This window comes from Chrysochloris asiatica, unplaced genomic scaffold (assembly GCF_000296735.1).
Source record: "Chrysochloris asiatica unplaced genomic scaffold, ChrAsi1.0 scaffold00014, whole genome shotgun sequence".
NCBI lineage: Eukaryota > Metazoa > Chordata > Mammalia > Afrosoricida > Chrysochloridae > Chrysochloris > Chrysochloris asiatica.
Window position 1 is genome coordinate 22,644,365 of NW_006408532.1, and position 26,926 is coordinate 22,671,290.

Below are 26,926 nucleotides of genomic sequence, written 5' to 3' on the forward strand. Positions count from 1 at the left end.
GAAGGAAGTCCAAAGTACATTGAAGGAATTGGCAAAGAACAAGGCACCAGATTTTGATGGAATACTCTTTGATATAAAGGGTTAAATGTCAGACTTCTAATTGCAAGGTCGGTGGCTCAATTTACCAGTTGCCCTGAGGGAGAACAACGAGGCAGTCTGAATCTGTAAAGACTACAGCTGCAAGCACTCTGCTTAGCATTGCTATGAGTCAGAAGATAGGATAACAGTGGAGATGTATTTGGCATAAATGAATTAGAAGTACTCCTTGGCCACAGGGAGGGGGAAAAGACTGATTTAAAATTTTTATCCTAGGGCTCATTTAACTTTGTCTTCCTTCCAAAGCAAGATCAGTAGGTTCAGTGATTAATTATCGGATATCTGGTCCTGTGATGCAGTCTTAATAATAAGAGTTCTATTTAAAAGTTTTGGGGAAAAGGGCCCACAGGAAAAAAAAAAAAAACTCAACTTTTGGAGGGGGGTTTTTCCATTGACATCGGACACCCATTCTTTTTGCTGGTTGAAGTTTTAAGAACTAAGTCTATTTAGTTGACTTTTCCTATCCTTACCATTCCTGCTGTTTTTGTTGAGTGCTGTCCAGTCAGTTTTAACTCATAGTGACCCTGTATAGAGTTTCCAAGTAGAGGCTGGTGGGTTTAAACCACCGACCTTGTAGTTAGCAGTCCAGTGCTCATCCTACAGCACCATATCAGGACTTATCCCTGAAGTCCAAGCTGGAGGGGGAGGGGGGAGGGGAAAGCTATCTGTTCAATGTTTGTCACACCTCTTCTGAGCTGAATACTACTCTGCCACTAAGGTAGAAGCTGGAAGTTATGAGGCTTCCTTCATAATATCTGAAGGAAGTCACCTACAACCTCACACTTTGATTCCAATTAGAAAGTTTAACAGGAACCAGTTGGCCATTACAGGATCTAAATGTACACAAGAGACATTCAGCTATGCCACTATAAATCAACTTCAAACAAACCCATCACTATCCCGTTATATAAATATGCTGTAATGAATAGTGAGTTCTGAATTAACTCTTGTCTTGGGTTCATATGTGTCATGGATGTTGCATTTTAAATGGTAAATTTAACATGACCTATTGTTATTGTTGGGTTATATGAAGAAAAATGTGGCATCAGGATTGGACGAAGACTTATTTAACAACCTGCGATATGCAGATGATACACCCTTGCTTGCTGAAAGTGAACAGGACTTAAAACATTTACTGATTAAGATCAAAGAGCACAGCCTTCAGTATGGATTGCATCTAAATATAATGGAAACAAAAATCCTCACCACTAGACCAATAAACAACATTCTTATCAACGGAGAAAAGATTAAGTTGTCAAGGACTTTATTCTTCTTGGATCAACTATCAACACACAGCAGTCAAGAGATCAGATGACATATTGCATTAGGCAAATCTGCTGCACAGGACCTTTTTAAAGTGTTGAAGAGCAAAGATGTCAGCTTGAGGACTAAGGTGCGCCTGACCCTAAGCCATGGTGTTTTGAATAACCTCATATGCATGCGAAACCTGGACAGTGAATAAGGAAGACCGTAGAAGAATTGATGCTTTTGAGTTGTGGTGTTGGAGAGGAATATTGAAAGTGCCATGGGCTGCCAAAAGAACCAATAGATCCATTTTGGAAGAAGTGCAGCCAGAATGCTCTTTGGAGGCCAATATGGCCAAACTTCGTCTCTCATACTTTGGACATATTGTCAGGAGGGACCAGTCGCTGGAGAAAGATCTCATGTTCAGTCAGAGAAAAAGAGGAAGACCCCCAATGAGATGGATTGGCCAAGTGGCAGCATCTATGGACTCAAGCGTGGCAACTTTAGTGAGGTTGGCCCAGGATCAGGCTGTTTTGTTCTGCTGTGCATGGGGTTGCTATGAGTCGGTACCAACCCGATAGCACCAAACAACAACAACAACATTGTTATTGTTGGTAGGTGTCATCCAGTCAGTTTCAACTTACAGTGACAATGTGTACCATCCTGTGCCATCCTCACAATCTGCTGTGTTTGAGCCCCTTGTTGCAGCCAGTGTTTCAATCCGTCTCCTTGAGGGATTTCCTCTTTTCATTTTTTCAACAACCCTCTCCTTTACTGACTTAGTCCCTCCTGATAACTTGTCCAAACTGTATAAGAAGTCTCACCATCCTTGCTTCTAAAGAGCGTTCTTGCTGTATTTCCTTTAAGACTGATTTGTTCATTCTTCTAGCACTCTGTATTATAATCAATATTCTTTGTCAACACCTTAATTCAAAGGTATCAATTTCTCTTGGATCTTTTTTATTGTCCAGCATTCACACATATATGGAGGCAACTGTGAAGACTACGGCTTGGGACATCTTTGCTTTTAAACCCTTTCAAGAGTCTTGTGCAGCAGATTTGCCCAATGCAATAATACATCATTTGGTTCCTTGACTACTTCTTCCATGAGTATTGACTGTGAATCTGAGTAAAATGAAATCCTTGACAACGTCCATGCTTTCTGAGTTTATTGCGATGTTGTTTATTGGTCCATTTGTGAGGATTTTAGCTTCCTTTATGGTAAGGTATAGTCCATATTGAAGGCTGCAGTGTTTGATTTTCATCAGAAATGCTTCAAGCCCTCTTTGCTTTCAGAAGCACTGTTGTATCATCTGCATTGGTGTTGTTAAGTGCTGTTGAGTCAGTTTGACCCATAGCAACCCTGTATAGGGTTTCTGAGGAGCTGCTGGTGAGATTGAATTGCCAACCTTGCAGTTCAAACCAACTTTATAGTCCAGCGCATTAACCCATTGTGTCACACCAGGACTCCTGCATACTGCAGATTAAAATACATATTCCTCTCATCTTGATTCTGCATTCTATTTCACATTGTCTGGATTCTTGATTATTTGCTCATCATACTAACTGAATAAGAATTGTAAAAGGATACAAGCTTGTCACACACCTTGATTTTAAACCAGGTAAACACATAAGGGGAGTCCTGGTATGGCACTGCAGGATAAGCACTGGACTGAAAGTTCAGTTTGAACTACAAGGTTAGCAGTTCAAACTCACCACCCACTCTTCAGAAACCCTACACAGGGTCACTATGAGTTAGAACCGACCTGATGGCACTTGACAACAATAAACACATAAGGAATCTGAAATATTAAATCAAGTTTTTATTCTCCTTATAAGACTTATTTTTGTTAAACCCAAATGTTATATGCATTCAATTATGTGTGTGTGTGGTGTTAAATCCCATCAAACCAGTTCCGACTCATAGCGACCATGTATAAAGTTCCCAAGGGTGACTGATGGGTTTGAACCTCTGACCTTGTGGTTAGCAATCCAGTACTTATGTTATAGTACCACATCATTGTAAGGTATTTACAACACATTTTTTGTGCCTCCCAAAGTATGTATTGTAAATCCTAACCTAATCAAAAAGTCCTGGTGTGGGGCTGTAGGATAAGCACTCAATCACAAGGTTAGTTTGAACCACAAAGTTGGCAGCTCAAACTCACCCACTGCTCCAATGGCACTTAAAACACCTGTGATTATAATCTCATTTGTGAATGCGTTGCTTGTGTTATGTTATAAGGCAAGATTCATTTAGGGTGTTTTTGGCATCAATCTCTTACACAATATAGAAGAAGCAGATTAAACAAACAGCAATGGGGTAAAATAGATACCATTCCACAAGGAGATCACCAAGTAACCAGGAAACAGAAGCTGAAGTGAAAAGCATCAAGCACCCCTACACCTGCCCCCAAGCCCACAGAGAGAGAACTGCTTTCCCTAGATCCTGTATCCTTCAATCAGATTTCCATCCTCATAAACTCATAAAGGAGTACTGGTATGGTGCTGTAGGATAAGTACTGGACTGCTAACCACAAGTTGGCAGTTCAAACCCACCAACCCCTCCTTGGAAACCCTATTGTTGTTGTTGTTAGGTGCCATCAAGTCGGTACTGACTCATAATGACCCATGCACAGCAGAACGAAACACTGCTAGATCTTGGGCCAACTTTGCTATTAGTTGGAACCCGCTTGGCACTTAACACAACAACAAAGCCTTTTTAAGCTCTGCTACTCTATGGAGTCTAAGGAGCTCTGGTAGCGTAGTGGTTACGAATCGGGCTGCAAACCTTAAGGTCAGTGGTTCGAAACTACCAGCTGCTCTGCGGGAGAAAGATGAGGCTTTCTACTCCCGTAAAGATTTACACCCTCTGAAATCCTGTACAGGGTTGCTATGGGTCGGAATCAACTCGATGGCACTTAACAACAACAACTCTATGGATGAGATTAAGATCTGAGATGTGTTTGCCCTGGCATAGAATTGTTGTTGTTAAGTACCTTTGAATCGATTCAAATTTATAGCGACTCCATACAGGGTTTCCAAAGAGTGGTTAGTGGGTTTGAACCACCAACCTTGTGGTTAGCAGTCCAGTGATTATTTTTGCCACACCAGGAGTCCCTTGGCATAGAACTAGTGCTTAATAAATGATAATTCTTAATATAATTTGGTTTTATTAAGCTTGCCCAAGTTTCACTATTGATTTTGAATTTGTTATATATGAAAACTATTCAAGACTCTTACATAGACTTGGTAACTCTTCTACTGGGCAGTGAAATATGAGGGATTATTAAAAAGCTCATGAAAAAATGGAATGAACAGATCATGTAAATTTTCCACAAACTTTTTGAAAACCCTGGTATCTAGTGGCAACACCCACCCTTCCTTGTCAGCACCAATCGGCCCATTAACAATTTATCACTGGTTCACAGAATCTCAGGTTACAAGAAACCTAAAAGGTCAATTTCCAAATTTCCAGCAAAGGATGTAGCACAGGAATACATGTGATGTCTCAGAAGAAAAACTCTTTCCAGAATAATACCAGTTTACAACGCTTTAATAGAATTCCTTATGGGGTTCCTGTTCGCTTCTCCTTCTACTAAACTCCCTGGATTTCTGTTCATTGCATTTCCCTGAATTATTCTTTTATAGCTATAAGGGACCTTGGCAAAGGGGCCAAACACTAGTGGGCATCATTATCAAGTAAGTATAAGTCAGTGTAAAGCTGCCACGTGGGCATGTAACAATGGGGAAGCCTAGGGTCAAATCAAATCGTGCAGTGCTATTCTCCGAATACAAAAAGGAGTATCAGTTTAAGACTTTGTTTTCAGTTTCTTTTTCAATGCTAATGACGTTATGGATTTAATTTTGTCTCTCCATAAAAGTGTTGCAAATTCTGGCCTCTACACCTGTGAATCAGAGTCCTGGTGTGGCATCATAAGATAAGTACTCGACTTCAAGGTCAGTTTGAACTGCAAGGTTGGTGGTTCAAACTCACTGGCTGGTCCTCAGAAACCCTATGCAGAGTTGCTATGAGTTGGGACTGACTTAATGGCACTTAACAACAATACCTCTGAATATAATCCCATTTGGGAATAGAGATTCTTTATTATATTAAAGAGGCCGTTTCAGTGTAGGGTGTGTGATAAATCAATAACCTTTGAAATAGGAGAGAGCAGATAAGGCACAGAAGGAAGAACAGTTTGGGGAAGACAAATGCTATGGCACATGAAGATAGAAAAGGAATCGAGGAACAGAAGCTGTAAAGAAATGTCGACCTTCCTCCAGAGCTGACATAGTCTTCCACTAAAGCCAGTGTTCCAAGCCAGATGCTACCCTTCTAAACTGTGAGAAAATAAATTCCTATTCCTTTAAAATCACCCACTAGTAACATATCAGGAGGGAACAGTCGATGGAGAAGGATGTCATGCTGGGTAAGATGGAGGGTCAGAGAAAAAGAGGAAAACCCTCAATGAGATGGATCGGCCAGGTGGCATCATTGATGGCGTCAAGTGTGGCAGCGGTAGTGAGGTTGGCCCAGGATCGGACATTGTTTCATTCTGCTGTGCATGGGGTCGCTATGAGTTGGTTCCAACTCGATGGCTCTTGACAACAACAACAGTAACATATCAGAGTCCTGGTGTGGCATATAAGCCCTGGACTGCTAACCGTAAGGTTGGTGGTTCAAACCCACCAGTCACTCCTCGGAATTGCTATACAGGGTCATTATGAGTTGGAAAAGGAACTTGGGTAGCATAGTGGTTACAAGTTGAGCTGCAAACCACAAGGTCAGCAGTTCAAAACTACTAATTGTTTCCTGGGAGAAAGATGAGGCTTTCTGCTTATGTGAAGATTTACAGCCTTGGAAACCCTATACACAGGGTCACTATGAGTTGGAACCAGCTCCACGGCACGTAAACACCATTACCACCATGAGTTGGAACGGAATGGACAGCAGTTAACAACAGTGACATTTCTGTTACAGCAAAATAAACAAATCTGTTGACTTTGAGTTGATTCCAACTCATAGTGAGCCTACAGGACAGACTAGCAATGCCTCATTGGATTTCTAAAATTGCCATATCTTTCTCCCATGGAGCAAGCTGGTGAATTCGATAATCTTACAGCTAGCTTTGAGCTCTTAACCACTGCATCCCAGGGCTCCTTTCTGTTCCTGACTCAACTACAACTCTGGCGTCCACTCGGACTCACAGTGACCATGTACAGGGTTTCCCAGACTATAAGTTTTTACAGGAGAAGACAGTCTCAACTTTCTCCTAAAGACCATCTGGTAGGCTTGAACTGTTGACCTTGCGTGTAACAGCCCAAAGCCTTAACTCACAGTGCCACCAGGGTTGCTTTTCTGTGACATCTGCTGCTGACACTTTACTGAGAGCAGAAAGCCTCATCTTTCTCCCACAAAGTGACTGGTGGATTTGAACTGTTGACCTTGAGGTTTGCAGCCCAACATGTAACTCACTATGCTATCAGGGCTCTGTTACAGCAGCATTAGGTAACTGAGTGATATTGCCACACTAGCCACTGCTATTACCTGTTCTCCTCTCCTTTTACTATTCAGACATTTGTAATAGGTTGATGGTGATAAGGTCACCATGGAGACATGGTGACACATTGTGTGCTTCAGCTATTGATCCTTATCTGGAAGTTCCATGCTTGGGAAACAGGCTGTAACCCATGAAGCTACTGATCTCATTCATGTAGATCCCAAAGTGACAGGAATTACCTGCTTGTTGGTGTGAGAGGGATTTCATTTAGGGTTAGGAATCACAGTGTGAGAACACACTCACAATTGAAGTAGAAGATAACAGCAAAGGCGACAGACAAGATGAATGAGTCTACATTCATGTTTGATTTGACAGATGAATGGGATTCCAAATCCCACCCCCCCCTTGAAAAAAAAAAAACAACAAAAAACTGTGTTTTCCCCTTCCAAATACATATTCATCCAAATGGAAGAATATGCCCTTTGAGTAAGCTAAATGCTGGCCCAGAGATTGGTTTACAAAGTAGAAAAGTGGTTTCCCCACTTCCTACCTCATTTTCCAATTCTTTCTCATGTTGAATGCCATGAATGGTATCTGTGTGCCAAGCAGGGCATGCTCACAGAAAGCAAGAGTGTTAGTGGAAAGAAAAAGGAAAAGACACTATGGAGAAAAAAAAAAATTATATATATATATATCACTTAGTAATTCTGCCACTCCCAGGGAAATAACCTCCAGGCTTCCATGCAGTGACTCCTCTTTACTGCATTGAGAAGTTGAAGCCCAGAGGTAACATTGTTCAAAGAGAAGCATTTTGTGCATCCTTCGAAGTCCTAAACAATAAAGTCCCTGAGAAAACCCTCAGGCTATGCTGCATGTCTGACTCTCCAAGGAGCCTTCTATAATACTTACTGTGGTCACTCTCTTGTAGAACACTGGCAGAGATTGACAGGCTCTTCCTCACTTAGCACATAGTGGAAATACTGGAACCTTTAATGTGTATTGAGATTCCCATTGCATCTGAAGGCTCTTCATAAAGGGCAAAGTGGGTGGCAGTTAACTTTCTGGATTTGACTCTAAGGTTGGCAAATGTTATAGGCTGAATTTTGTCCCCTCAAAATATATGTTGTAAATTCTAACCTCTATGCCTGTGGAGCCCTGGTGTGGCACTGCGGATTAATGCGCTGGAGTTTGAACTGCAAGGTCAGCGGTTCAAGCTCACTAGCTGTTCCTCAGAAACCCTATACAGGGTTACTTTGAGTCAGAACCACCTCAACGGCTCTTAGCAACAACAACAACAACAACATGCCTGTGGAAGAGTCCTGGTGTGGCAATGTAGGATAAGCACTAGAATGCTAACCCTAACCTCAAAGTCAGCAGTTCAAACCCACCAGCTGCTCCTAGGAAATTCTAGGGTCACTCAGAGTTGGAAACAACTAAACACTTAACAACAACAATATGCCTATGGTTGTAATCCCATTTGGGAATGGGTTGTCTTTGCTATGCTAATGAGGCTGGATTGGTATAGGATGTTTTCTTGAGTGAATATCTTTTGAGATATAAAAGACATTAAACATAAATTAGCAAGCAGAAATGGAGGAAGAGAGATGCCAAGCACATGAAAACTGCCAGGAATATAAGCTCAGAAAAGACAAAGACCTTCCTTCAGAACTTACAAGGAAATTTGTGTTGTTGTTGTGAAGTGCCATCGAGTTGGTTCCGACCCATAATGACCCTGTATAGGGTTTCCAAGGAGCAGCTGGTAAGCTTCAACTGCCGACGACGACCTTGCAGTTCAAAGGACTTTGCAGTCTGGCACATTAACCCACAGCGCCACACCAGGATTCCTACAAGGAGAGTGGGTGCACTGAATTCAAGTTTCTAGCCTCCTATTCTATAAGAAAATCAATTTCAGTTTGTTAAAATCATTCATTTGTGGTGTTTTTCTTATAGCAGGCAGCACTGGACAACTAAGACAGGAAGACAGGAAAAGGTATACAAAGGAACCACTCAGCAGCGGGACTGCCAAAACTCTAAAGCCCAAGTGCATGCTGTTCCACCTCCTCCTCATCATCACTGCACCACTCTAGTGGATTCCAGAGTCTGAATTCCACTAATTTTCTGTGCAACTCCCCTTCTCCCTTCCTCCAATGTCCAAATTTGGGTGCTCAAAATAGAATTGTAGATTCAGTCAATAAATAAAGGGAAAAAAAGAATAACCTCCTGCAAGTGACTGAATTCTGATTTCCCACTTCTTCATTAGTAACATGGGAGATATTTCAGGGGTTTGTTTGGAAATTCAGCATTAGAGTATATACTTTATACAGTTTGTAAAAAGCCATAAAATGCTATGCTCCAAGGTGCTAATGTAATTTTTAATGTTCCCATATGTTTCATCAGGAGCTAAAAGGGGAAGAAGAGTGATGTCCCCACCACATAAGGGAATCATCATGTAAAGTCATAGGTGTGATGAGTTAATTAATCTTAAGTGCATTTAACTAACACAAGATCAGAACTGGACAGCTAACTGTAAGGTCAGAGATTTAAACTCATCATCTTTCCTCAGAAACCTCATGCAGAGAGCCAAATTGAAGGCACTTAACAACAAGGAAGAAAGGTGGATGGCAGTTCAGGAGAAAGGAAAAACGGGGAAGGGACTAGTTAAGGATTAAGGGGATACTTTAAAGTCCAGTTGAATTATTTCATAAGGGATAATTTTCATAAGAAATCATCTCCGTTTCAGAAAAAAAGTAAGAAAAGAAAAATAAAACAGGTTTGAAAAGGCGAGCTCCCTCTTGCCTTCTGCAAGTAACAGTGCATGCACGATACAGAACCTATTTTATCTGAACTTCCTCTGTGGTCCTTTTTATATGGAAGTCTTTCATTGTTTCAGGGCTTCCTTTGGAAAAGTTTCTCCCTAGTGGAGAAAAAGAAGCTTCATCAGACTCAATCTTTTGACCCAACATCTCCATTCACTTTCATATCAGACATTGATAGCATAGAAGCATCTTTCCTCAATTTCACGGCTGGAATTTTACTCTCCCTTGGCGTTGTCCAGTGTCCATGGTATCGATTTCGAAAGTCAGTCAGCAACATAACTTTGTTTTGGATCCAAGGTGGTTGGATTGTTTTTAGGAATCGACGAACCTTTTGGTACTGCACCAGTAGTTTCTCTTGTGTGCAAAATGTGTAAAACAAACACTTGCTGAAAAGCATGAAGAATTAACGAAGTGAAAAATCTCCGGTTATTTTTCCAGTAATTGACACATGAGTGACCTCCTTAAATACTTAGTTGTTTAAGGACGTTCAAACCAAGGATGAATGAATCTTCGGTACGCTTAACTCGTACCAGTGTGTCAATCTCTTTAGTCTTTTGGGAAGTGGAGTAAATTATGACAAATCCAGAAATGAGCGGGGGAAAAGGAAGTAAAATCATGATCCCGGGGCTCTTCTCCCAGTCCTTTGGAAAATCCTTTGCAGCTGGAAACCCTGGAAGTTACAGCCAGAACTGGCGGCGCTAGGACCTGGCTGGAGCCTGGCTGAGGCTGCTTTCGGGCGGGAGGAGGAGGGAGCAGAGAAAGGGAGGGAGGTGGGAAAGGAGGGGTGTTGAAGGGGGCGGGCGGGAGTCATTTATGCAGAGCTGGCTCTGCTGCCATTGCCACTCACACTCCCCGCGCGCTGCTAGGAGCCGGAGGGAGCGCGAGGGAGCTAGCAAGCGCGCGCTTGGAGCCGGGGCGAGCAGAGGGGGCGCCCGGCAGCTGCCAGCACCGCCTCCACCGTGCTCCTGGGCCTAGGGAGGAGCGAGGGCGAATCGCCGAGTCCCAAAGCCGAGCGGGGCGAGACCCAACTGCGGGAGGACGCCCGCCCCACTGAGCCGCCTCCAGCATTGGAGCGGAGGAGCGCACACCGACCTCCTCGCTGGTTGGAGAGCGGGAAGCACAGGTCTCTGTAGTCCCAGGGATGATCTAGGAGATAGCGTGAAGCTTGTTGCTGAGATCCCAGCTCGGGCTATCTGCATCTTGCTCATCGTCCAAGGCTTTGACCCGCTACGGCCGGGGGCTGCGCGCCGGAGCGGCCCAGGCCAGAGAAGTTAGTTGTGCGCGCCGCTTAGAGCGCGGAGCAAGCGGAGAGGGAAGCAGCAAAGGAGGCAACAAGGCGCTGGGACCATGGGCTGGGGGAGCCGCTGCTGCTGCCCTGGACGGCTAGACCTGCTGTGCGTGCTGGCGCTGCTCGGAGGCTGTTTGCTCCCGGTGTGCCGGACGCGCGTATACACCAACCACTGGGCGGTCAAAATCGCCGGAGGCTTTCCGGAGGCCAACCGCATCGCCAGCAAGTATGGATTCATCAATATAGGACAGGTAACGACCGAATGATCTGGCCCTGGACTTTGGAAGTTGCTGGGGAGGGGGTTCCCGTCGACCCGTACTTCTCGCCCCTTCCGGATCGGCCCCCTTTCCAGATGTGCTGTTACAGCTGTTACCCTAACTCGTGGGCGATGCGTGCGCGCTGTGTCTCTATCACACACACAAGCACACACGCTCACCAAAGTTGTCAGGGTTTGTGTTTGTTTATTTGGGCTTTCTTTGCAAGCCACGCGGGACCGATAGGGTCTCTGGAAAAATCCGCAGTGTTCCCCCTCCCGTGGTTGTTTCAGGCTTGACCTAGGACCTTTTGGCCTGGAAAGATTAGGAGCACTATTCGTCTCGGCGGGTGGTCGTGAGGAGTAGGGACTATAAACTCTTGGGGGGCTGGGAGCAGGGAGTCAGGTCCCAATGAGACCTGCTGTTTTGGGGATGGAGGTGTGGATAAGGGGGGAAAGGACTGGGGAAGGAAAACGTTCCTGTTCCTACCTGAATTTAGTCCAGAAATAAGTTTCCTGTTCTTGGACGTTGGAACCGCTGGGTGTGGGAGGAGAGGTGGAGGGGAGGAGAAAAACGGAGAGGGAGGCTTGAAGCGTTGGACCCGGCATCTTCGCAGACTTGGGGAGACTCCCCTGTCTCGATGCAGACCTACGTGGAGATTCCCGAAAACCGTTCGGAGCGAGAGGTGGAAAACTTGCGAAGCCCGCTGCTAGATAAAACAGCGAGTCCTGGTAGCGGCGCGGTTGGGCGAGTTGGGCAGGCAGATGGGCACAGGATTTTTGTGGGGAGCTGTTCGCGGACTCTCTCTAGAGCTGCCCTGTCGGGGGAAATGCCAATAAATTGAGGTGATGTTATGGGAATGATTGGAAGTGGAACAATTTGAGGGTACCTTTGGCCTTTGGCGGTTTCCTTCTCCGCCCTGAGATTGCGCACTCCATACCCTTGAGAGTGGGAAAGACTGTAAGCGAGTCCCAGAAAGTGATCCCTCTCTCGAATACCCTTCCTGCACACCCCATGTTGGCGGGAGCTGACCAGACTCTTGTGACACCCCGTTGGGAATGGGAGATGGTGAGGATGATGGCAGGGTGTCTTCTCAGCAGGCGTTCCCCTGGGACTGCTGGAGGTAGGGTGCAGGGAGAAGAAGGAGCCGGCTGGTGCCGCTGGAACAAGAAACCACAGATTTCTGGTATTATTACACTCCACGTCCAGGACCGCGAGCTTTGGAGCTTAGGTCCCCGAGAAGCGCGGGAACTATCCTCCGCCTCCCCACGCGGTCTAGGAATCGCGGGCTCAGAAAAGGAGGCAGAGCGTCTGTCGTTGCTTCTGCCAAGGTGGCAGTGGATCTGGGGAGGTTTGGGAGGAGCGGGAGCTCGAAGTCTTGCTCTTTTCCTGCCCAGAGGGGAGGGCATGTTCCAAGAAGAATCGGTCTTGTGGAGGACTAAGATCAGTATTTTCTAAGCCCTAGAAGACTGTAAGGGAAGCCTGCCAGGTTTTGTTGCCCGAGTGACGGCCATCAGCAGAAGGGTTCGCTTATAATGGCTTGGTAAGAGTCTAAAACCAAACCCAAGCCACTGCTGTCGACCCTATAATACAGAGTAGAACTGCCCCACAGGGTTCCCGAGGTTGTAAATATTCACCGAAGCAAAGCCCTATCTGGTTCCAACCGCAGATCTTGCGGTCTGCAACCCAGCGCTTTAGCCACTTCCCTGGAGGCTGTTACAATCTTTCAGCCAGGAGCTAAAAGTTGGGCGCTGCATTTGTCCCAGGAACGCTGAATGTAATACTGCAAATCTTTCCAACACACATCTCTCAGGTTCAACTAACATTGAGTATCTCTTAGGAGTCAAGCATATTTGCAGGAATGAGGTCTTAACATACACTTTTTTTCTTAAGTCCTCAAACCAACCTGGTATGGTGAATATTACTTTACATCCAGCAGATGAGGAGACCAAAAAGCAAAGTGACCCACCCACTCAGCCAGTGACAAAGCCATGATTTAGACCTAGGATACCCTGGGGGTCAGATCCATTGCCCAGTGCATCCTGTCTTTTAGAAATTCTTTCTATCCTTTGGTAGGGAAAGGAGGAATAAAGTAAAATCCCCATTTCCCTGAATTTGGGTTAGTGGCTCATTTCCTCTGTAGATCAAAGAAGTACAACCCTCTTCTAAGTCTTTGGGGTGGTAAATTCAGTTCACACACAGAATATGATTGCACTGTAAGGGCCAAATGTATTTCTCATTCATCCTTTTATTACTCTGACCTTTTAACACTTTAGACATCCTTTTGTTATTCTTTCTTTCCACCAATAAACCAGCTGTAGTTCAGTTGAGGGCAGAAACTGATTTGCAAGTGTTGTGGTTCTGTTGGCTGTCTGTTTTTATTCTTTTTATCTTGAGGTCCCACATTATGTGTCACAGATTGAGACAGGATGTCATTTCTGAAGTCATTTAATATCTTGGCAATATTTTTATTTGGGGGTGGGAGCTTTGTATTATTAATTGAGTGAAGTTTTACAGCAGAGACCATTCAACAAATCACGCACTTTGCTTCATCTCAATGGGTGCAATCTCTTCAATGCAATAAACTATCTCCGTCCTCCCTGTGGTTCCTATCCCATATTCCATTTTCCTTCCCAACCCTTCTCAACTTTGTCCTTAGGCCAAGGTTGCCCTTTTGATCTTGAATGGTTGACCATTCCATGGGAAACATGTTGTTGTTGTTATTAAGTGCCATCGAGTGGGTTCCAACCCATAACGACCCTGTACAGGGTTTCCGAGGCTGTAAATCTTTACGGGAGCAGAACACCTCATCTTTCTCCCGCGGAGCAGCTGATAGTTTCGAACTGCTGGCCTTAAAGTTTGCAGCCTGATTCATAACTACTATGCTACCAGAGCTCCTTACTGGGAAGCATACCTTACTGGTATTGTTGTCCCCTTATACACCCATCTTCTGCTTAGCTGAAAATTGAGCCACAAGATGAGTTCCCTTCCAGAACTGAAAGGAGGCCAAGGGTCAAATCGGGTTCCTCCGGTATCTTTCTGACTAGTAAGCCTGGCAATATTTGGGGTATCTTCAGAATTCAAGGTGAATTTTATCAAAAGATAAAGCTTTGACCATCTCCTTAAAATATCAACGTAATTTTCTGTATCCATCTGAGCACTTAAAAGTCACCAGAGGTAAAATTTCTGGCCCAGAGAATTCTACAGAGTATAGGCACGCCTCTTCTGTTCATGAGCTAGAGGACGTGTGGAATAATGCAAGACACAAACAAGCAAAAAGGACATGCCTGACTTCCCAGGAAGGAACAATAATGAGGTTTTTGTTTTTGCCTCTGGTTATAGAGATAGCATTATGTTTTGGTAGACTTTAAGAAAATGTTTATGTTTTGGGAATGGTTATGCTTTGAAATTCAGGAATGATACCAAAGTATAATTATTAGTAGTAGTTGTTGTCAATATATAGCATATTTAGTATCATTTTAGACTGCCCTGCTGTCTTAACATGTACTTTGACCTGTACTTGCTTTTTGGCCAAGGTAGATGTGTGTGCCTGTTGACTGGCTTTGGGATTGAAGAAGAGGCCTCATCCTCTTGAACTAATCCTGTGCTCTAACCTTTCATGCTAACAGTCTACTGGTTGTTGTTGTTGTTAAGTGCCTTGGAGTCGGTTGCGACCCTGTACAGGGTTTCTGAGGCTGTTAATCTTTATGGGAGCAGAAAGCCTCATCTTTCTCCCGCGGAGTGGCTGGTAGTTTCGAACTGTTGACCTTAAGGTTTGCAGCCCGATTCAAAACTACTACGCTACCAAAGGGAAAAGATCTGACATCATGGTAGCTGTGAACCTATGTTTGAATAACATCTACAAACCAGAAGGAAGGAAGATGTCCTGTGAATAGATTGTTTGCAGTGTGCACTGGCAGAATTTATCCATCTGTGTGTTGTTGATCCTAGATTCCAATTCCAAGGCTGCAAAAATCCCTTCTCAGTTATGTAAATTATCTCAAACAAGACTATGGAAAGATAAATCCAGGTGAAAGCAATTTTGGGGAGAAACCTCCATGGTCAGCATTTGAACTTGGAAACTGCAGTACCCTTGCATGATCTGTGTCATCACTGGGCCTTGTTCCTTCATCTATCACATGATAAGACTCTAAATAATAGAGTAGTTAACTATGCATTGCTCAGTACATGGTTAGACTTACCAGGAAAGGTTTGTTGAATCTGCATCAAAGGAGAAAGACTGAAAAAGGTGAGATTCAAATTTTATTTAGATATGGAGAAAGGAAAATACATGTTTAAATTGTAAGATGCAAAACAGGAAGATGAAGAAAATGAAACGTTTGACAACCGTGTTAGTAGAGCCAAATCAGAGCTTTTTGTAGGCTGAGACATTTGTTTTCCATTTCAACGAATGATGTAAAATAGTTTAAAAATAGTTTTATGTTGGATTTGAAACTAATTATGGCTAATTTCTCATGGCAGTGCTTTCTTCCCATGTTGATCCTTGTTGTAGACCATTAAATTTTATGAGATAAATTTGCTGGAGGTGAAAGAAAGGGAGGAAACCTATTTGAAGACTAGTTATTTTATAAAGCATCTTATCTTGGTAAAGTATGTTGAATCAAGTTTGAATTTCTATTTTATTTAATTTTGAATGTGCTCTGTATGGGTAAAGTTAGAAGATGCCTTTTCCAAATCAACGGGAAGAGATTTTTCAGCTTATAATGTTCCATTCTTTCCATAGATTTTGACTTGTGAGTAAGGAAAGATGCTTGAAATGCTGGTAAACAAGGAAAGAGGGAGGAGAGGTGGGTTCTGGATGCTTATAGGTGGTATTTGGAATAGGAGATGTGGTTAGTCAGTTGGGATTAGACTGTGTTCCTCTAGTAAATTGTAAATTTGTAAATAGAGAAGTGAATTGATTTAGCAAACCCAGATTGATTCCCTGTGGGATAATTTGATTTTGCACAGAGTAGCTTTTTAAATGCAGGAACTTCAGTTCTGATGGTAGCCAACCACTCTAAAATGCATATTTCTTATCACTAGAGGAAATGGAGGGAGATTAGGAGATCCTTTACTGGAAAAAGTCATTCAGAGAGCATGCCCTCCTGGTGGTGGGTCTATTGCTTTAACCTCATCAACTAGGAATGGTGTGTATATGGCCTTGGAGAAGTTTGGGGGCCTGTTTGCAATGGAAAACTGCATATTTGTGCACCCAAACGCAGCTGAATTTGCCTTATCACTATCTTTCATGGGCTTATAGCCAGAGGCCTTAACCTTAAAGGTCAGCCAGAGAAGCAGGGTAGTGTGCTGGGCAAGTTTCCAGCAATGTCTGATTCTTTCGCTGATGGAGGGAGTTCTGACCCCAGAAATATCCCCTGGGCAGGGAGGGATATTTGTACTGTTCATTCAAGTTCTGTGAAGCCTTTTACATTTTCCCCAAGCATGAAGTAGCCTCAGGAATGGCTCTGCCTTGGAACTTCATCACTCAATCAACTTGTTTTCCTTGTTGATGAAAATGAATGCTTGTGGCTATCATGTTGTTGTTGTTTAGTGCATGTTGTTGTTGTTGTTGTTATGTGCCATGGAGTCGGTTCCGACTCATAGCGACCCTGCACAAGGTTTCCGAGGCTGTTAATCTTTACGGGAGCAGAACGCCTCATCTTTCTCCCGTGGAGCAGCTGGTAGTTTCGAACTGCTGACCTTGTGGTTCGCAGCCCAATTCATAACCACTATGCTACCAGAGCTATATGGAGTCCAAATCCTGGTGTGACACTGTGGGATAATGTACTGGACCACAGGTTGCTTTGAACCAAAAGGTCAGTGGTTCAAATCCACCAGCTGCACCTAGTAGGAAACCTTATACAAAGTCATTAAGAGTTGGAAGTGACTTGATGACACCTAAGAACAACACTGGTCCTTGTGTGGTGCTGTGGGCTAAGGTGTCAGACTGCAAAGTCATTTGAACTGCTACATCAGTAGTTCAAGCTCACCAGCTGCTCCTTGGAAATCCCATACAGGGTCACTCGACTCAATGCTGTCTCTCTCTCTTTATATATGTTGTTGTTAAGTGTCCACAAATTGAGTCAGTTCCCACTCATAGCAACCCTGTCTGTATAGGGTTGCTGAGGAATGACTGATTGTTGGGTTTGAAATGCTGACCTTGTGATTAGCAGTCAGTGCTTATCCTAAAGCACCACAGCAGGGCTCCTTTCATGCACACTTATCTTCCTGGTGTGACACTTTGAAATGCTGATAAACTAAAGAAAGGTGAATTCTGGATGCTTGTAGCTGGCATTTTGGAATATCTTCCTAGTGTGCATGAAAGGTGTCCTGGTGTGGTGCTTTAGGATAAGCACTAGAAGGTAGGTAGTTAAAACCCACCATCCACTCCTCGGAAACCCTATACAGGGTCACTATTAGCCACAACAGATACGGTGGCACTTAACAACAACAATGTGCATGAATGCCTATAAGTATTCATTTTATATATTATAGTACTTATGTTGTTGTTGAGTGCTGTTGAGTCAATTCTGACTCATAGTGACCCTGTATAGGGTTTCTGAGGCTGTAAATTTTTATGGGAACAGAAAGCCTCATTTTTCTCTGTTGGAGAAAAATTTAAAGTTTGAACTGGCAGGCTCAAACTTCGGACTTTGTGGTTCACAGTCCTGTGTTTATCGTATGGAGCCATCAAGCTCCCATAGTCATTATGTTGTTAAATGCTGTTGAGTCAGTTCCGACCCATAGAGACCCTGTGTAGGGTTTCTGAAGAGTGGTTGGTGAGTTTGAACTGCCAACTTTGCAATTCAAACTGACCTTGTGGTCGGTCGAGTGCACCACATCAGGAGTCCATAGTATTTATTGTTGTTGTTGTTAAGTACTGTGGAGTTGGTTCTGACTCATAGTGACCCTACACAGGGTTTCCGAGGCTGTAAATCTTTATGGGAGCAGACTGCCTCATCTTTCTCCCACAGAACAGCTGGTAGTTTCGAACTGCCAACCTTGAGGTTAGCATAAAAACCTAACCTTACAGCTATCCAGTTTATTCCAATTTACAGCCATGGTGTATAATTTCATCTCTCATACTTCGGACATATTGACAGGAGGGACCAGTCACTGGAGAAGGATATCATGTTTGGTAAGGTGGAGGGTCAGAGCAAAAGAGGAAGACCCCCAACGAGATGGATCGGCCAAGTGGCAGCATCGATGGACTCAAGCATGGCAACAGTAATGAGGTTGGCCCAGGATCAGGCAGTGTTTCGTTCTGCTGTGCATAGGATCTCTGTGAGTCGGTACTGACTCTATGACACCTAACAACAACAACATAGGATTTCTAGGATTGTAAAGCTTCACAGAAACAGATAGTTTTATCATTGGCATGTGAAGCCCCTGGTGAGTTCAAACTACCAACTTTTTTATGAGCAGGTGAGCACTTACCCACTGTGCCATCAGAGCTCCTAATGAAAGAGAGGAGTGGGAGGATGTTTAGTGCTATGGTTAATGTTTTTCCATAACAGGTGAGTGATAGCTATACTTTCCTGGGAACCAGAAGGATGGTGTGAGGCAACTGACTGGAAAATCAACCAGTTAAGGCTCCCTATCTTCTGGTTGGCCAATTTTGGTTTATAGTGGATATATGATATGGAGGCTGCAAGTTTACTTAAAGAATCAAAAGGTGCTATTCTAATTTGACTTGAATATAAGTATATTTAGAGTTGTTGTTGTTAAGTGCCATTGAGTCAGTTCTGACTCATAGCAACCCTGCATTGGATCTCCAAGGAGCGGCTGGTGGATTGGAGCCACTGATCTTGTGGTTAACAGTCCAATGCTTATCTTATAGAGCCACACCAGGAGTAGAGGAAAATAAAATGGAAATATATAGATATAAACCTATAAGGAATAGGACTATTTCAATGTAAATATCAAAAACTCATACTGCTTAAATAAAACTAATAGTCAGATAAGTAAACAAGGAATTTGTTGGTTTAACAGATTCACTTGTTGTTAAGTGCTGTCAAGTTGGTTTCGACTCATAGCGATCCTGTATAGGGTTTCCAAGGAGCGGCTGGTTAGCTTGTCCTGCCAATCTTGTGGTTCAAACCGACCTTGCAGTCTAGCACATGAACCCACAGCGCTACACCAGGACTTCTGAAAAAAGAAAGCTAACCCTTTCTGTAGCCAAACCTTACCTGATTTGCATTGCCTTCCTTGCAACACCTATCCTTACCTAAACTGACAAGCGATAGCGATTATTCATAGTCTCTTTGCACTGTAGGATCAACACTGGAGTTTGAATCACAAGGCCAGTAGTTCATATCCACCAGCCGCTCCTTGGAAACCTTAAACTGGGTCGTTATGAGTTGGAACCAACTCCACAGCATTAACAACAACAACGACAACTACCTTACTTATTTTGTTGTTGAGTGCCTTCCACTCTGTTCTGACTCTTAGCAACCCTGTATAGGGTTTCCTAGAAGTTGTTGGTGGGTTTGAAATTCCAACTTGTCCAAAGTATAATGCTGATTCTACAGCACCATAACAGTAGTCCCCTTATTTGCTTAGGGCATTCACTTGTTTTGTTGCAAACACTGGAATGAGTTCAATTATAGGGATGTTAGTTTCCCTTAAACCTTGCAGTGGTATATATGTATATTCCATTATATACTCTGTTTTACTTTGCTCTGATCTGAAGAATTCTCAATGCTGAAACACATCCAAGAATTTCAGAAAAGTGAATACAAGTTTGTCTAGTTGAAAAGCCAGAGCTAGTGCTAATGCCTGGCATCTCTCCTGTATTAATTTTTAGCTGGGTTCTCTCCACAAAGCCGTAAATTGTTTCTCCAAAGTTTAGGCTCATATAATTCTCTTAAAAAAATAAAAATAAAAATTGTGAATTGGGTAAAGGTTTGAAGAGTAGATGGGCAGTTTTATATTCAACAAACAATTCATATACATTCCATCTCATCTCATTGATTGTAATCCCCCTAGTGCAATATTACTTATCCCATCCACTTCCTCCCTGCGTTTCTGGTTTTCATTCTCCATACTCTTCTAACCCTCTGACTTTGTCCTCCCCTCACCCCATTCCCTATCTCAAAGTGTTTCATCTTCTAAGTTGTGTGCACCCCACTGGTGTCACTGTGCCCCTCATAGACCTGTGCATTTCCTGACAAAACCAAGCCATGGGGTTGAAGTCAGTACCAGACCTGAAGGGTGATCAAGGACCACAGTCTCTGTCGAAGCAGTAAGCTTAGTGTTTTTCATGTTTTTGGATTACGTTCCGTATTCTTCTCACACTCTATCCAGGGCTTTCTAATGTGATTCCTTCCAGAAATGTTGGTAGTGTAACTGGGCACCGTTTAGTTGTTTTAGTCTGAAGGTCATGGGGACTGATGTTCACATGTTCCATTGTTTTCATGTGTCCTTGATTTACTTTTTTCATGATTTTGGTTTTTTGTGTCTTTGTTTTCATGTGTCTTTTACGTCAGTCTTTTTTCGGATCCATTTACTTCAGTCTTCTTTCCTCTAGACAGCGATTATGGGTTTTTAATACCTGGTATGGTGCTGTATGCCAAAAGAACCAATAAATCTGTTTTGGAGGAAGTGCAGCCAGAGTGCTCCTTGGAGGCCAGGATGGCTAAACTTCGTCTCTCCTACTTTGGACATATTGTCCGGAGGAAACAATCGCTGGAGAGGGATGTCATGCTGTAGGGTGGAGGGTCGGAGAAAAAGAGGAAGACCCCCCAATGAGATGGATCAGCCAGGTGGCATCATTGATGGACTCGGGTGTGGCAGCGGTAGTGAGGTTGGCCCAGGATCGGACATTGTTTCGTTCTGCTGTGCATGGGGTCGCTATGAGTCGGTTCCGACTCGATGGTACCTGACAACAACAACATGGTGCTGTAGGATAAACATTTGACTGCAAAGTTGGTTTGAACCACACGGTTGGTGGTTCAATCTCAACAACCACTCCTTGGAAACCCTATACAGGGTCGCTATGAGTCGGAACCTACTCGACGGCACTTAACACCATCAACAACAAATTGCTCACCAAAGTAGGGTGTAGAACACTGATTTTGTGGACTTGTTATTTTAGCTCCTCTCACCAGTGTTGAATTTGTTGTTGTTGTTGTTAAGTGCCGTCGAGTCGGTTCCAACCCAAACCCTGAAAAATGCTCCATTTGGTCTTGATTAGGTCACATAACCACTTTGGGGCAAAACACTTTCTCAAGCAGGTAGCAGTAATTCACTGAGGTCAGCTTGGGTCTCATGTATACCCCTGAAGCAAGGAAGATGGTGGCTTTTGATGAGTAAGTAACACAGCAAAGTCAGGAGAATGACACTGTTGTTTTGTGTGCCTGCCAGTTGGTTCTGATTTATAGTGTTACTATGAATTGCCCCATATGATTACCTAGGCTGTAACTTGTTGTTGTTAAGTGCCGTCGAGTCGGTTCTGACCCACAGTGACCCTGAACAGGGTTTCCGAGGCGGTAAATCTTTACGGGAGTAGAAAGCCTCATTTTCTTCTGCAAAGCATCTGGTAGTTTTTAACTGCTGACCTTGCGGTTCGCAGCCTGATTCTTAACCACTACGTAAATTAGAGGGTCCAAATCCACCAGCTGCTCTTGGAAAACCTATACACAGTCACTAGGACTTGGAACCAACTCGATGGCACTTAACAATAGTCTAGGGGAGCAGATAGGTCATTTCTCCTGCTAAGCCACTGGGTGGGTTTATACCACTGATCTTTCCATTACCGTTCACATGTTCAAGCACTGCACCACCAGGTCACCTAAGAAAATGGGTTACACTTACTAAAATAAAGGAAAGCAGATATGGGACAAGAAAAAACCCTGACAGTTTAGATCAGATTTTTTGTTGTTGTTAAAGTGCCATTGAATTGGTTCTGACTCATAGTGACCCTGTATAGTGTTGCCAAGGAGTGGCTGGTGAGTTCAAATTGACCTTGAGGTCCAGTGTATTGTCCTACAGAGTGACACCAAGACTTTAAAAAACTTACTCTAGGATGTGTCACCATTATCATGTCAGATAAAAAGCTTCATTGAATGTCTTTGAGAAGGAGAGACACAATAACTTATTGATACAAAAAAACCTGGGAGTCTACCATGTAATGCAAAGATCTTAAGAGATTCTCATTGGTTAAGCATGTGGCTGCTAACTGAAGGGGTAGTTCGAACCTACTATCCACTCAATGTGAGAAAGATGTGGCAAACTGGTTCTGTAAAAATTTAGTCTCAGGAACCGATGGGTTAAGTTTACCCTGTCCTAGAGGTTTGCTATGAATCCGAATCAACTGACTAAGAATGAGTTTGATTGGTTTCTGTCTTGTTCATTAAGACAAAATTGAACACAGGTACAGGTGGTGTGGGAATGTACTGTAGTACAATCCTATAGGGTGAGCCCACTGGGACAGGAGGGGACAGAGAAGCTGCTGTATGGAAATAAAAGCTAGGAGAATGAAAATAATAGACCTGGAAATTCTTATAGTCATAGATTCAAGAGGGTTTGATAACTACACAAACGGACGTTGGGAGATGAGGAGGAAAAAGTCGAAGAGAACTGCAAAGTTTATAGCCTTGGAATAGTAAAGTCATTTGTAGAATTAGGAACAATTTGGGAAGAAAAAGATAAAGTAACTTTATCGTTGTGTTGGTAGATATAGCTACCAACATGAAGGGCGTGCCAGGTAAAAATAGTCAGTAGGTAGAAGAGAACATAGGCCTGGAAAGAATTAAAGGATGGCACTTCTCCACCATAAACAAAGCTGTGAAGTGTGTGGGCTTGCTAAGGAATGAAGCAGAAAGAGAGACAAGAGCTGAGAGGAGAATCTAGAAGAGGGTCTCCAATTACAGAGAAAGAGTAGGTGAAAGAGACAGGAGGCCACAAAGATGGTGGTGCCCCCTTTAGAGGGCATGCAAGAGGGAGACGGGCTATAGTAAATCTAGGAGGATTAGGTCTGACACATAACTTCAGGATTGGATGATATGGTCACCAGTATTCTTAGTGGTCCAGGACTTTATCCTACAGTGCCACACCAGGACTTCCTTAGAGCTAAGGCTAGATCAAACAGTGGAGTGAAAGTTAGGATGGTGGAAATAGAGGAGGTGAGCTCTGAAGTTTAGCAGGAATAATGGAATTGGGAGCTGTTAGGGTAGCTCGGTTAAAGGGAAACCTGGTAAGGGTTGTTGCTAGTTTTAGTCAAGTAGATTCCAACTCCTGCAACCTCATGTGTTACAGAGTTGATCTACTCCATAGGGTTTTCTCCTCCTGTGGCATTGTGGGATAATGCACTGGGCTGCAAGGTCGGTTTGAACCACCAGGTCGGAGGTTCAAATTTACCAGCTACTTCTCGAAAGCCTATACAGGCTCTCTATGAGTCAGAACTAACGGCACTTAACAACAATTTTAACAAATGTAGATTGCCAGGTGGTTTCCTTCCACAGTACTGCTGGGGGTGGTATTGAAACGACAGCATTTAGGTTAACAGTTGAATGTAAGCCCTTTCTGTTAAGAGAGAACTTGTTGTTGTTAGGTGCCATTGAGTCAGTACTGACTCATAGTGACTCTGTGTACAACATAACGGAACACTGCCCAGTCCTGGACCAACCTCACAATCGTTGCTATGCCTGAGCCCATCACTGCAGCCACTGTGTCAATCCATCTTTTGGTGCTCTTCCTCTTTTTCTCTGGCCCTCCTCCACCTTCCCAAACATGATGTCTTTCTCCAGTGACTGGTTCCTCCTGATAATGTGTTCGAAGTATGAGAGATGAACTCTGGCAATTCTGACTTCCAAGGAGCACTCTAGCTGTACTTCTTTCAACACAGATTTGTTTGTTCTTTTGGCAGTCCACGGTACTTTTAATAGTCTCCTCCAACACCGTTACTCAGACCTGGGTCTACGTATTTGTTAACAAAAGGAAAGGAGATCATGGAAAGGGATGGTGTGTTCATTACAAGTGATTATTGCTCCTCCTTTTCCTCTGCAAATCAGCGCTAGCTGTTCTTTCTGTTCTGTACTACTTTAAGCTTTTCTTAGCAATTAGATGATTAACTTAAGAAAAACACACAAGTGTTTCGAGAAAACAATGAGAATCTTTTGAAAGCCTACTTTTACCATGTGGAGTGTTTCTGTTTCATTGCTTTCTCTTTACTTTGCACATTTACCTTTGTCTACCTAACCTACCTAGTTAAGATCTAGGTTTTGAACAAAAGAGTTTGAATCATACCTCTAGTACTTCCCAGCTGTTTAAATGCTCAGTGCCTTTGTGTCCTTATCTGCGAAAAGGATATAATAATAGTATTTTCCTCATAAGATTGTTGTGAAGAATAGTTAATACATACAAAGAAGTCAGAATAGTTCCTGCCACATACTAATTAATGATTATACATGTCAGTTATTATATCTTGAAGGTTCCTGGAGGGCACAAATGGTTTGTACTTGACTCATTAAAGGTTGGTAGTTCGAACCCACCCAGTGGTGCTGTGGAAAGAAAGGCATGGAGATCTGCTTCCATAAAGATCACAGCCAAGAACACACTGTGGAGCAGTTCTACTCGTAACACAGGGAATTGTTGTGAATCAGAATTGACTTAGCGGCAGAGGGTTTGGTTTTTGTTACCATGTCTTGAGTGGTGGTTGAGGTTTTCTATTTTCACAATAGAAATAGGGTTTCTACTCCTTGGAAACCCTATACAGGGGTCATTATGAGTTGGAACCGTCTTGATGACACTTAAAAACAACAACAACAACATGATCAGTATGGGGAGCACAAAGTCTTTGTGGGATAAGCACTGGCCAGTGAACCACAAGGTCGGCAGTTTGAGCCTACTAGCCGCTCCTTGGGAGAAAGATGATGAGCTTTCTGCTCCTGCAAAGAATTACAGCCTCAGAAACACTTTGCATGGTCATCACTATGAGTTGGAAGCGACTCGACAGCACTTAACGACCACAACATATACTTACTGTGAACTTTTTTACAGTGATACTAAATAATTTACACAAATTTTAATGGTTGCCTAATTGAAAGACCCATGCTATGTTGTAATTACTGTGACAATACTGATTTGACAGGGACAGTTGGTTTATGCCTGTGGTAGGTCATTTCACCTCTATTAACATCCCCTTTTACTGTCAAACATGTCTGAGTTTGGGAGGGAAATAATATGATTCCCTGATTGTTAGTGTATTTGTGTGTGTGTGTAAATTATACATGTGTCTATTCTAGTACATGGTGGGTGAGCTTCTCAAGAGCAGAATGGTGTCAGGCCTTCTTCATGTTTGTATCCCCAGCACCTAGCACAGTGTGAGGGTGGCACAGGAGAAACAGTGGGCACATGGGATCGGCAGCCTGAAGGGCTTCAGTAGAGAGGAATAGGCTTGGAAAGGAAGAGAATCATTGGTCCTTGTAAACTTAAGAAGAATAAAGGGTGGACAGACATTCAGAAGATTTTGATTTGGGGAAGTTGAGACCATGTGTGTACAGTGGCCTTAGTGACATTAGTCCCTTCAGAAGTGAAGGACAGCAACGAAGAGAACGGGGACTGGATAAAATGGGCATTAGGAGGTTCAGTGTTTTGAAATAACATTTTAAGAAAATTCTGGTAAGGATCAATGAGCAAATCAAATAAAAAAGAATTACCAAATAACAAGGAGGTAATTTGCTGCTTGTGTGTCACTCAATAAGTAGTAGTTAAATGAATGGATGAATTAATGGATCAATCTGTATCTCTCTATGCTTTTTTCCACTAAAGCTCAAGAACCTGAGATTAGAAAAAGGACAATACAGGGAGAGAGAATTCTCCAGGATGAGGTAAAGGACAGGAGAGAGACTATGAGAAGCTAAGGGGAGAATGATTCTTGAACACAAGGGATTTCATCTTTGAAATGACAAGACTTTAATGTGCCAGCTCTGAGGAAGTTGGGGCCAAAATAGGACTGGTGCACCAGCGGAAGAGGACTATAGTTCAAAATGAAAAGGGTGAGTGTGATTGATAAGGAGAAAGAGTGGAGCTGTTTCAATGGATATTTGTTTGGTTTTTTGAAAGCTATGAGTTAGGACTATTCTGCGTGATGCTAGGGCCCCAGTTGTGGACATGCTGGTGGGCTGACCATGTAGTGAACCAGTAAAGGCCAGTGGATTGGAACAAATTAAGAGCCTGAGGCCAGCACAGTCCAAGAATGATCAGTGTGTGCAAGATGAGGATTCTAGGTGATTCGTGTGGTATAACCACTTGTCAGATAAACAGGAAGTTTGCCCCTTACTTCAGTTCTCCTTGGATAAATTTAGGTGCTGTCTGTACTATTGTTTGCACTGAGGGTCTTGTATTAATAAAGACAGACATACAGGTGATTGTTTCCAATTCCCAAATGTACCTTCCCATATTTGATTTAAACACGAAGAGTGAATTGGGCACTGAATGTAGTCGGAACAGTGTAAACGGAGAATGCAAAATCAGACATATATTTAAGGATAATTTTAAAATGATGCATACTATGTGATATTTTAGATTTACCTCCACCTTAGGTTGTAGCATAGCCTACTCTTTGTCTCCATATTATAATAATCATAACTCCCATGTATTCCACACGTCTCTTGTTTTACCCTTTATATATATTATTTTATTTAACATAAAAAAGAGATATATTCTTATGCAGTCTTCAGTTAAACTTTACTGCCTTACAGGAATATACATGCTTTA

At 43.0% G+C, this 26,926-nt stretch overlaps 1 protein-coding gene across 1 annotated transcript in view; it reads left to right on the top strand.

Annotated features, from left to right (window-relative positions):
* The first annotated feature begins 10,470 nt into the window (after window positions 1–10,470).
* LOC102827704 (proprotein convertase subtilisin/kexin type 5-like) overlaps window positions 10,471–26,926 on the top strand; it is a 472,359-nt gene continuing 455,903 nt past the window's right edge. Inside the window, exon 1 of the mRNA XM_006834928.1 lies at window positions 10,471–11,200. Within this exon, the coding sequence (XP_006834991.1) occupies window positions 11,009–11,200 (192 nt within the window). The 5' untranslated portion in view covers window positions 10,471–11,008. The remainder of the gene's footprint in view (window positions 11,201–26,926) is intronic.